General features: G+C 39.9%; 2 protein-coding genes across 4 annotated transcripts in view; one reads left to right on the forward strand and one right to left on the reverse strand.

Moving 5' to 3' along the window:
• Nucleotides 1-13,270, forward strand: part of LOC129924597 (uncharacterized) — a 132,992-nt gene that overhangs the window by 96,285 nt on the left and 23,437 nt on the right. The window contains exon 1 of one of the 3 annotated variants that reach the window (XM_056020500.1): nucleotides 6,105-6,241. The exons of the other annotated variants lie outside the window; for them this stretch is intronic. The gene's annotated coding sequence lies outside the window, so the exon portion shown is untranslated. Of the gene's footprint in view, nucleotides 1-6,104; nucleotides 6,242-13,270 lie in introns of those variants that run through there. 3 annotated transcript variants of the gene reach the window in all.
• On the reverse strand, nucleotides 970-4,551 carry LOC129924596 (uncharacterized). Its single transcript, XM_056020487.1, has one exon. The coding sequence runs from the start codon at nucleotides 4,348-4,350 to the stop codon at nucleotides 1,060-1,062; it is 3,291 nt and encodes a 1,096-aa protein (XP_055876462.1). The 5' UTR covers nucleotides 4,351-4,551; the 3' UTR covers nucleotides 970-1,059.

The raw sequence follows: 13,270 nt of genomic DNA on the forward strand, positions 1-13,270 counted from the left end.
GATCACTAAGTCCACTACTTGACTTTACATAAGACTTATTTCATCAATACCACTACTTTCTTCAACTTTTTATATTCAACTTATTAGAGCTTTCTACAACAACTTGCTATCACATAGTGTCTTGTTACCAAATACTGTCTTGTTACCACATAGTTCTTGTTACCACATACTGTCTTGTTACCACATACTGTCTTGTTAACACATACTGTCTTGCTACCACATAGTGTCTTGTTACCACATACTGTCTTGCTACCACATACTGTCTCGCTACCACATAGTGTCTTGTTACCACATACTGTCTTGCTACCACATACTGTCTTGCTACCACATAGTGTCTTGTTACCACATACTGTCTTGCTACCACATACTGTCTTGTTACCACATACTGTCTTGTTACCACATACTGTCTTGCTACCACATAGTGTCTTGCTACCACATACTGTCTTGTTACCACATATTGTCTTGCTACCACATAGTGTCTTGTTACCACATACTGTCTTGCTACCACATAGTGTCTTGTTACCACATACTGTCTTGCTACCACATAGTGTCTTGTTACCACATATTGTCTTGCCACCACATAGTGTCTTGTTACCACATATTGTCTTGCTACCACATACTGTCTTGTTACCACATACTGTCTTGCTACCACATACTGTCTTGTTACCACATACTGTCTTGTTAACACATACTGTCTTGTTACCACATACTGTCTTGCTACCACATAGTGTCTTGTTACCACATATTGTCTTGCTACCACATACTGTCTTGTTACCACATATTGTCTTGCTACCACATACTGTCTTGTTACCACATACTGTCTTGCTACCACATACTGTCTTGTTACCACATACTGTCTTGTTAACACATACTGTCTTGTTACCACATACTGTCTTGCTACCACATAGTGTCTTGTTACCACATAGTGTCTTGCTACCACATAGTGTCTTGTTACCACATATTGTCTTGCTACCACATAGTGTCTTGTTACCACATATTGTCTTGCTACCACATAGTGTCTTGTTACCACATATTGTCTTTCTACCACATACTGTCTTGTTACCACATCTTGTTCACCAGCTCTACCTCCTCTGTTAAAGGGTCATACTTAGAGGATATATTATTTCTTTTTAACAACACGGGGCCAGGAGATGTTAACCACGTTGGTAGGGATGTTCCAGAAGTACTTCTGCGATAGTATCCAAAGAGTCTCTCGTGTGGAGTTTTATTCGTCGCCGTACACAGAAGTGACCGAATTGAGTGCAACGCGTCTTGCAATACTAGTTCCCACTGAGACGTACTCAAGTCCTGGGAGTGTAAAGCTAAGGTTATAGCTTTCCAAAGGGTACTGTTCAGTTTCTCTATTTGACCATTTCCTCTAGGATTGTAAGCCGTGGTCCTGCTCGTAGCAACTCCTCTTTCGTTAAGGTACTTCTGTACTTCAGCAGACATAAAGGAAGTACCTCTGTCGGTATGGACATAGGAAGGTAGCCCGAATAAGGCGAACAACTCATTTAGGCATTTAATAACAGTAGCAGATGACATATCTGGGCATGCAAAGGCAAAAGGAAACCTAGAGAATTCGTCGATCATGGTAAGCAGATATTTATTGCGTGAGTTTGAAGGGAGAGGTCCCTTAAAGTCCATGCTTATTCTTTCGAATGGCTGAGTGGCTTTGATTAATTGTCCTATTGGCGGCCTGAAGAATCGAGGTTTAAGTTCAGCACATGACTGGCACTGGTCGATCACTGTTCTGACGTCATCGGTGGAAAAAGGTAGATTTTTTGATCTCACAAAATGTAGCATTCTTGTTACACCAGGGTGACACAAACTATTGTGGAGTAATTTTAAGTCGTTACGTGACATTGCGGATAAGTAGCGATTTCTGCTGAAAGTGTCAGCAGCAGTGTTCTGTGTACCTGGTCTGTAAGCGACGTCATAGTGAAAGCAGGATAGCTCTAACCTCCACCTTTGGATCTTCTCATTCTTGATCTTGCCTTTATTTTGTCTACAATACATAAAGGACACGGATCGCTGGTCTGTGACAAGGGTAAAGGGTCTTCCAATAAGAAAGTGTTTCCACTTTCTCAAAGATTCTACTATTGCATACGCTTCTTTTTCCACTGATGAGTGCCTTCTTTCGCTTTGCGATAGTGTCCGGGAAAAGAAAGCCACAGGCCGGCCATCTTGATTAAGTGTAGCTGCTATAGCTATGTCAGACGCATCTGTCTCCACTGTTAGCGGGCGAGTGTAATCAATGGTGTACACGGCGGATTCCTCGAGCTCGTCCTTTAGGTTCTGGAATGCTTGTTTGACTTTCTCAGGGACAGGAAATCGTTTATTTCTAGCTAAGAGGCTGATTTTGTCTGAGAAGTTAGGAATCCATAGAGAATAATAAGCCAGCAGGCCCACTATTCGTTTCTGTTCTCGCATGTTCGACGGAGCATTTAATTCCCGCAAGGCTGTGAATCTTTCAGGGTCAGGCTTGAGCTGACCTTTAGATATTTCGTATCCCAGCAGTCTGACGCTATGTGTTCCTATCTCACTTTTAGCTTCGTTGAAGGTAATGCCATACTTCTGAGCTACTTTGAAGAATCTCTGCAGGTTTCTATCATGAGATTCATTATCATGTCCACAGATGGTCACATTGTCCACATAAGCGAATGTATTTTCTAGTTGCTCATCTTCGATTATTTTATCTATGGTTCGCTGGAAACAAGCCACTCCATTTGTAACTCCAAATGGAATTCTTCGAAACTGGTAAAGTCTACCCCCAGCCTCGAAAGCTGTATATGGCCTTTCTTCTTCTTTAATCGGGATCTGATGATAAGCATTTTTGAGGTCCAGAGTGCTGAAGACAGAAAACTGTGATATCTTCTCCGCTAATTCATCCATTCTTGGCATGGGATAGGCGTCTAACAGCGTAAATCTGTTGATCGTCTGGCTATAGTCAATAACCATACGTCTTTTGTGCCTCTCATTGGATGTTATTAGAACCTGTGCTCGCCAGGGGGACTTTGAGGGTTCTATTACTTCTTCTTTGAGTAGTCTCTGAATCTCAGTATTAATAAACTTAAAGTCCAGTAGTGAGTGTCTGCGTGACTTAGTTGCCACTGGGGTGCAGTTTGGAGATAAGTTACCAAAAAGACTAGGCGCCTCTACTTTGGCTGGTCTAAGGGTACTTACGCACAGAGGTGGTCTCTTCCCACTAAAAGGAATCTGTAGATTCTCGTGTAGGCTTATGAAATCCAAACCTAGAATAACATCTGCACACAATCCATCTAAAAGTGACAGTTTAATATTTTCATATTTTTCATCTTTGAGTTGAATGGTAGCAAAGATATGGCCTTCAGTAACTCGAGACAGGTGAGTGGAAGCCATAAATATTCTGTCCACGGAGGTTTTTATCGGCCATTTGTGATTCCTGGCAACTCGAGCTGCCACGTAACTCTCACAGCTTCCAGTGTCTATCAAGGCTTTAAGTGGCACCCCATTGAGAAGAATCAAGGAGGTTGATTTGCCTAGTCCTAAAGAGTGCAACGTAGCGAGGGCAAATGCTGTAGATTTTCTTGATTTGCAAGATCTCTGGAAATGTCCCTTCTTGCCACACTGATTACATGTGGCTTCACGTGCGGGGCACTCATTACGAGGATGTCTTCCTCTGCCACAGAAGTAACACTTGATAGATATAGCGCTTACCTCTTGTCTTGTTTGAGTCGAATTAATCGAGGCTCGTAGATCAGGCAACTGGGGAGTGACAGGATCAGCAGGGTGTTCTCTTACAGCATTTGTAGTAGCCCCACTAGTGGTTTCTGACTGTGACTCGTACAATAACGAATGTTGATAGGCGTGTTCAAGTACTCTGGCTTCCTCAAATGCATCCTTTAACTTTAAATCTGATTTCTCTAGTAGACGTTTTCTAATGCTGCTGGAGGCAATTCCTGTGATGAATGCATCGCGTATGGACTCGTCACGATGTTGCTCAGCTGTCACGGCTTTGAAATTGCAATCCTTGGATAGACTGCGGAGTTTTTGAAGAAAGGCGTCAATGCTTTGACCCTGTTCTTGTCTGCACGTGGCTAACTTGTGCCTTGCGAAGACCTCGTTATTGGGTTGCACGTAGATGTTGTTTAGTGACTGGATCGCTTCCTCATATGTTTCTTTGTCACTAATCATCTGGTACACCGATGGCGAAATGTAGTTAATTAGTAGTTTCTTGTTATCTACATTTTCTATAGTAACTACAGACAGAAAGTTTTTAAATGTTTCGTACCAGTGCAGCCACTTTTCTTGTGCTTGAGGTGCGGTAGGTTCCACATCGAACCTTTCAGGCCGAAGTAGTCTATCCATGTTTAGACAGATTCAGTGAAATAAATTGTTGTACTTAATAATAACAATACCATGTTACATTCAAAGCTTTATTTCACTGAATGACAAACAACTACACACATAGTAGAGTTCACAACACGGACTACGAAATACGGTCAGTACACAGGTTAACAAGTGTAACAAACACTAAGGGGTGACAATCCAAATAAGCAAATTCACGACAGTCTTGTTAACACATACTGTCTTGTTACCACATACTGTCTTGCTACCACATAGTGTCTTGCTACCACATAGTGTCTTGTTACCACATACTGTCTTGTTACCACATACTGCCTTGTTACCACATACTGTCTTGTTATGACTTCAGAGAACTTATTCAACTAACAATTTCCTCTAACTTCTCCCGACACTGACAATGTCAACTAACTTCTCCCGACACTGACACTGTCAACTAACTTCTCCCGACACTGACAATGTCAACTAACTTCTCCCGACACTGACAATGTCAACTAATTTCTCCCGACACTGACAATGTCAACTAACTTCTCCCGACACTGACAATGTCAACTAATTTCTCCCGACACTGACAATGTCAACTAATTTCTCCCGACACTGACAATGTCAACTAATTTCTCCCGACACTGACAATGTCAACTAACTTCTCCCGACACTGACAATGTCAACTAATTTCTCCCGACACTGACAATGTCAACTAACTTCTCCCGACACTGACAATGTCAACTAACTTCTCCCGACACTGACAATGTCAACTAACTTCTCTTGACTGCTGATTGTAACTAACTAACCAAGGAGCACTTGTAAAAATTTCTCTTATCATATGGAATAAGAAATAACGATAAGAGATGTGTCTTTTATATTTGTGTCTTTTTACTAGGTTGTGTTTTTATATGTGTCAGTTATGGTTCAGTCTTTGAAGTATTATTACTACTTTAGTTTTTAGTCTTCTGTCCTAGTGAGTATTAAAACGTTATGCTATTTGACTAATGGTATCACTCTAGTTAAATGTGAATATTCATCAGCAATAAAATTCATTTTGTGTCTGTTTTAAGTTTCTTTGTAATAAAATAGTGATATATATACACTAGGTGCCATCCATGGGTCAATACTGTTAAAGTTTTAATGCCATTGTTTCCCGTTCCTTTTCTATCACCAGTGAGATGACCGCTGTCTAGACAATATTATGTTCTGTTGGAAGCTTACAATCTCACAAAGTGTTCGAAAGTGAACACATTAAGATCTTTTTCAAATATAAAATAAAACAACAACGAAAGACAAGCGTTCAGTTTCTAGAGACTTTATCACTAGTGAACAAAGCACTAGAGAGTGTAGACTGAAGAGCTCCACGTTCACATAAATAAACATATCTATGTTTACATATGAGGCAGTCCCGTGGCAAGAAACGGCCAGTCTGAACTACATACACTAAATAAGGTTTCAATGAAAAATGTTAGCCCAACAAATGAAGCCGCCAAAAAAGGTGAAAATAACACAATAAAGAAGTTATCGATCTAACGCAGTCACCCTGCCAGTCCCTCCCACACGCTGGCCAGTCAATATTTGCGAATCTACAAAATGCCAGCACCAAACGTGAGCACACAACCTGAACTCCTCTCTCCGCACCCCTTCACGCTACCCTCCACACCCACAACACTGCCCTTTCTCTCTCTCTCTCAATCTCTCTCTTTCTCTCTCTTTCTCTCTCTCTCTCCCTTCGTGTTCCTCCCATGTACTGCTCTTAATGCCATGGATATTGTGTTGTCCGTCAGACAGACTATGGTCAAGCCATAAGGACAAGAGGAAATAGATTGGTCACTTGGGGCCTCCAGGGACCTCTGGCGCGGTGCTCACAGAATAAACTGCCTACTCTGGTCAGAACTTTGTGATGCTTGGAGTGAGTAGAATTATTTTAGAAGAGTGTGTTGGTACATGTATGTCACCTTTTTCTAATGCAGTCATCATCACGTGACTGACCTTTCAATTTAGACAGTACCCAATGAATCCTAATCGTAACAATGTCGAAGACTAATGTTCGATCAATACAACAAATAGATCATTTTGGACGTAAAGGCAGTAGAACGATGGTGTTTTAGTAATGATAGAGCTATGATCTGATGGTAGATTGGACTGATATGTCTAACTAATGTCTCTGGAGACGTTGACTTTCTAAGTATTTTGAATTCAAATCAAAATGTATGTGAATCACTAACTTTTAGTGGTAAAAGCAAGCAAACGCACTCCTTTCGAACCTTGTTATCTATGGGACAGATGGTATAAAGCTCATCTTTTTCTATGACCTACGGTTAACGAGGGTGTCATGTGGCCTGGTCAACAACAAACCACCTTTACGTCCCCAACGTTTGTCAGGTGCCCAGTAGTGTTGGAGGAACTCAAAGGCGGTCTAAAAACATCGAAGCTCAAAATCAGAGACTTCATCGGGATTCGAACTCGCTACTATACGGTTTGGAAGCCCAGTGCTTTACCCCTCGGCCAACACGTCCTATTTCAACTTTGAGAAGGAATAGTTCAATTCTCTGTGGCCAACTTGAAAAGGATTAGTTCACTTCTCTGTGGAGTGCCACCTTGAGAAGGATTAATTCACTTCTCTGTGGAGTGCCATCTTGAGAAGGATTAATTCACTCCTCTGTGGAGTGCCATCTTGAGAAGGATTAATTCAATCCTCTGTGGATCGCCACCTTGAAAAGGATTAATTCAATCCTCTGTGGATCACCACCTTGAGAAGGATTAATTCACTTCTCTGTGGAGTGCCACCTTGAGAAGGATTAATTCAATCCTCTGTGGAGTGTCACCTTGAGAAGGATTAATTCACTTCTTTGTGGAGTGCCACCTAGAGAAGGATTAATTCACTCCTCTGTGGAGTGTCACCTTGAGAAGGATTAATTCAATCCTCTGTGGAATGCCACCTTGAGAAGGATTAATTCAATCCTCTGTGGCCACATTGAGAAGGATTAATTCAATCCTCTGTGGCCACATTGAGAAGGATTAATTCAATCCTCTGTGGATCGCCACCTTGAAAAGGAATTATTCACTCCTCAGTGGAGTGCCACCTTGAGAAGGATCAATTCAATCCTCTGTGGATTGCCACATTGAGAAGGATCAGTTCAATCCTCTGTGGAGTGCCACATTGAGAAGGATTAATTCACTCCTCAGTGGAGTGCCACATTGAGAAGGATTAACTCACTCCTCAGTGGAGTGCCACATTGAGAAGGATTAATTCACTCCTCTGTGGAGTGCCACCTTGAGAAGGATTAATTCAATCCTCAGTGGAGTGTCACCTTGAGAAGGATTGATTCACTCCTCAGTGGAGTGCCACCTTCAGAGGGATTAATTCACTCCTCAGTGGAGTGCCACATTGAGAAGGATCAGTTCAATCCTCTGTGGATCGCCACCTTGAGAAGGATTAATTCAATCCTATGTGGAGTGCCACCTTGAGAAGGATCAGTTCAATCCTCTGAGGAGTGCCACCTTGAGAAGGATATATTCAATCCTCTGTGGAGTGCCACCTTGAGAAGGATTAATTCACTCCTCTGTGGATCGCCACCTTGAGAAAGATTAATTCACTCCTCTGTGGATCGCCACCTTGATTATGCTAAAATGTTGAAACAGACACAAATTTCATGAAAAGAACTATTAGCTAAATGAGATTACTTAGCCAAACGAGATTACTTAACCAAACGAAATTACTTAACCAAACGAGATTACTTAGCCAAACGAGATTACTTAACCAAACGAGATTACTTAACCAAACGAGATTACTTAACCAAACGAGATTACTTAGCCAAACGAGATTACTTAACCAAACGAGATTACTTAACCAAACGAGATTACTTAACCAAACGAGATTACTTAACCAAACGGGATTACTTAACCAAACGAGATTACTTAACCAAACGATATTACTTAACCAAACGAGATTACTTAACCAAACGATTACTTAACCAAACGAGATTACTTAACCAAACGAGATTACTTTGCCAATCGAAATGTTATCTTCTTGTCACAAGTCATTGAACAATGAAGTAACATAAAAGCATAACAATGGACCTGAATCAGATGTTTATAAGACAAAGACAATGGATTGTAGGAAATTATGGTCGGAATTTTTGTTTGGACATAAAATGATTTAAAAGGCTGGAATTGAAACTGACAAGTTCCCATGTCTAGACTCCAAAATGACTCAGTTAAAGATAGAATTACACAGACTCAAAGACTTGAACATAGCAATGATCAGAAATAACTCAGAGACCGATGGCGATTATACAGCTGTGTGGATGACAAATAGAATAAGAGACTCTTATCTTATAAAAATACAGACGTTACTTCTAAAAAGATGATTACGTCATATGCGAAACTCATACAGACTGTGTCATATAATTAGATTTATTATATGTAGCAATGACCAGCGTGTTGCGTCAGACTGTGTCATAGAATTAGATATAATAAGAGTAACAATGACCAGCATATTGCGTCAGACTGTGTCATAGAATTAGATACAATAAAGTGGCGTCAGTAAAAACGTATATGATATTAGAATCAAACATTAGCTTTTTAAGACAGCTTAGACTCTATATGGATGTGCTAAGACAATCACAAGCCGAGCACACAGCCCAGCATTGACTTATTGAATTATGAAGGGCAGTAATTAAGGGTCTGAACAGCCGGTGATTTGCTCCGGGGTGTAGGCGGCTCAAGGATCAGCCAGTGTTGTGGGTTGTCTTCGAGTTTGCTTGGGGAGAGGGGGAGAGTCATTTAAAAGATTTTGTTAATGACTTTGTAGATGTTGCTAAAAGGGGACCATAGTGATTGGAAATGGTTGGAATGGAAAGAGACATTGTCCTCGACATGAAAGACGTTTATTTATGTATAAAATTTAATCTGTAACAAGGTTACAAAGACGGTTTGTATGGAAACGCAAACTCAAAATCGGCCCCCGAAGTGGCCAATCTAGAGTCTTCACCAGGATTCGAACACTGGACTTCCGGTTCCAAGTGCTTTACCCCTCAGCCACAGCATCTCCATATATTCATTTAGCGTACACTTATATTTTTTAAAATAATAATTATTAACCTTATCCATACATTGAAAATTAATAACATGTTACATGTAATAAAGAGAAATAAAAAAAGATTTATTCCTTTTACAAAATTAGATAAATTGGCAACACGAAAAAGAAAATTCTTGACCTACTTTAAGCTACAGTTCTGTACAAATGAATTAACAAGACTTTCCCCTCGCAAATAAAAATTAATATCTCCATTATCATTTGTCATACAAACTAGACAAATATATGTATATATATTATGAATAAATCTAGATCTGGGCTCTATTTAGTCTTATTTAGACTGTCAAGTGAAGGCCCCTATAATGAGGATATGGCAAAGCTGCGCGCTTTAAAAGTAGTTCGTTATTTTTTAAACTTATAACTAAAACGAAGTTCGTATCAAAATTCTTTTTTAAAAACAACATTTGAATCAGAATTCTATTCTATGAGTTAGTTAATAAATAAAAAAAAGATATTGACATTGACACTTGTGACGTTAGATGCAAATTTTGTGTACCAATGCGTGAATCTATGAATGAAGTTTGAGTTATTAATGAAGAAGTCCATGACCTTTTAAACAAAGCTACCTCCATGAAGTTTTTAATTGAATAGTAGTGTAATTTTTTGAAAAATCTGATTTTAAACATTAGATAGTTTACTTTCGGAAAAGAAAAAAGTAGCCGTTGCATCAGAACTTTGAATGATCTAAAATATCATAATGTCCGATTTTCATTTTCTCTTCTAGTTTCTGAGATCTAAACGGGACTGACGTACGGACAGACAGTCCACACAGAACTAAAAGCGTCTTTTCTCCTTTCGGGGGCCGCTAAAAATAACTGAACATGAAAAAGTTCATTAATCAATTATTTCTTATTTATTTTTAGCCCATCAATTTCGTCTAAACTCCCCCCCCTTCTCTCTCTCTCTCTCTCTCTCTCTGAATATATATACATACATATCTATTAGTCTCAGTTCTCTTCCCATTGTTGGAGCTTTCCAAACAAGAAAAGAAGAAAAGATCAAACAGAATCGTTCTACTGAAGAGTTGAATCTACTTCCCATAAGTCTCCTTGAATTAGGACGCGAGATGGTTTGACCCTCTCTTCTTTGATTGGAGCCTCCACTGTGAGAATGGAAAGGGGAGATCATTATGTAGCTGGTCTTGTCTTTATGTAATCCATTCACTTGTATGGCATCGTGTCCTAAAAGACGATTGTCTCCCCTTCTTTGGGAACAAACACACACTAAAAAGAAACATTTTTTTGTTCATGTTCACTGCTATTGGAGATGTGACTTCCATTGTAGAGAGTAGTTTCATGTTCACTGCTATTGGAGATGTGACTTCCATTGTAGAGAGTAGTTTCATGTTCACTACTATTGGAGATGTGACTTCCATTGTAGAGAGTAGTTTCATGTTCACTGCTATTGGAGATGTGACTTCCATTGTAGAGAGTAGTTTCATGTTCACTGCTATTGGAGATGTGACTTCCATTGTGGAGAGTAGTTTCATATTCACTACTATTGGAGATGTGACTTCCATTGTAGAGAGTAGTTTCATGTTCACTACTATTGGAGATGTGACTTCCATTGTAGAGAGTAGTTTCATGTTCACTGCTATTGGAGATGTGACTTCCATTGTAGAGAGTAGTTTCATGTTCACTACTATTGGAGATGTGACTTCCATTGTAGAGAGTAGTTTCATGTTCACTACTATTGGAGATGTGACTTCCATTGTAGAGAGTAGTTTCATGTTCACTACTATTGGAGATGTGACTTCCATTGTAGAGAGTAGTTTCATGTTCACTGCTATTGGAGATGTGACTTCCATTGTAGAGAGTAGTTTCATGTTCACTACTATTGGAGATGTGACTTCCATTGTAGAGAGTAGTTTCATGTTCACTACTATTGGAGATGTGACTTCCATTGTAGAGAGTAGTTTCATGTTCACTGCTATTGGAGATGTGACTTCCATTGTAGAGAGTAGTTTCATGTTCACTGCTATTGGAGATGTGACTTCCATTGTAGAGAGTAGTTTCATGTTCACTACTATTGGAGATGTGACTTCCATTGTAGAGAGTAGTTTCATGTTCACTGCTATTGGAGATGTGACTTCCATTGTAGAGAGTAGTCTCATGTTCACTGCTATTGGAGATGTGACTTCCATTGTAGAGAGTAGTTTCATGTTCACTGCTATTGGAGATGTGACTTCCATTGTAGAGAGTAGTTTCATGTTCACTGCTATTGGAGATGTGACTTCCATTGTAGAGAGTAGTTTCATGTTCACTGCTATTGGAGATGTGACTTCCATTGTAGAGAGTAGTTTCATGTTCACTGCTATTGGAGATGTGACTTCCATTGTAGAGAGTAGTTTCATGTTCACTGCTATTGGAGATGTGACTTCCATTGTAGAGAGTAGTTTCATGTTCACTGCTATTGGAGATGTGACTTCCATTGTAGAGAGTAGTTTCATGTTCACTGCTATTGGAGATGTGACTTCCATTGTAGAGAGTAGTCTCATGTTCACTGCTATTGGAGATGTGACTTCCATTGTAGAGAGTAGTTTCATGTTCACTGCTATTGGAGATGTGACTTCCATTGTAGAGAGTAGTTTCATGTTCACTGCTATTGGAGATGTGACTTCCATTGTAGAGAGTAGTTTCATGTTCACTGCTATTGGAGATGTGACTTCCATTGTAGAGAGTAGTTTCATGTTCACTGCTATTGAGACATCCGAACAACAGTCCAACGCGCATACCGTACGACCAGGTAGCCAGATAAAGACATGAAAAAAGAGTTTTGAAATGTACAAGTCTGTTGGCTATATGGCACTGGATCAAGATCTACACATCTCTCTCTGAAGTCGGGTATTGAGTAATAAATAAACAGAACCAAACCAACATACACAAATTTAAAGAAGGGCTAAATTCTTAATAGTCATACTACCGCTGTACTACATGATGTTATGTGAGTCCTAGTTAAGGCAGAAAAAAAAAGATTAATACGTAATAACTTAAGGGAGGCAACTCAACGCTATAGATATTTATTTACAGGAGATCACGCATACTTACAACAACATCTGCCTTGAGCACAACATCTTCATGAGCTCTAAACTTGGGCAGAACTTGTTATCTTCTCCTTCTAATGTCCACATCCTTCTCAGTCTAGTCTCTAATAGTGCGCACCTTCTGCACTATCTTGGATGGCGTTGTGCATGGCAAGGTTAAAACAATAGACTTCAGTTTTAGTTACCCTAACAGACTCGGATTAGATAGTACCCTTGGGTCCAGTTTTAGAATAGGATGCTGAGTCCCCTTTAGAAACTCGAAGGTGGAAACAAATCGAGCAATCCTGTAATTGTATTTACCAATGGCAATGTGATATCGTCTATAGGCTTGGTGGCATGAACTTCTTCGCGCCATCCACACTTCATCCCACAGACACTTCATTCCACGCACACTTCATTCCATACACACTTTATTCCACACACACTTCATCTCACACACACTACATCCCACACAAACTTCATTTCACACACACTTCATTCCACACACACTTCATTCCATCCACACTTCATCCCACACACACTTCATTCCACACACACTTCATTCCATCCACACTTCATCCCACACACACTTCATTCCACTCACGCTTCATCTCACACAAACTTCATCCCACACAAATTTCATTTCACACACACTTCATCCCACACACTCTTCATCTTACACACATTTCATCTCACACACATTTCATCTCACATACACTTCATCTCACACACACTTCATCTCATACACACTTCATCTCACACGCACACTTCGACTCACATACACTTCATCCCACACACACTTCATCTTTCACATACTT

This window comes from Biomphalaria glabrata, chromosome 2 (genome assembly GCF_947242115.1).
Source record: "Biomphalaria glabrata chromosome 2, xgBioGlab47.1, whole genome shotgun sequence".
Taxonomy (NCBI): Eukaryota; Metazoa; Mollusca; class Gastropoda; family Planorbidae; genus Biomphalaria; species Biomphalaria glabrata.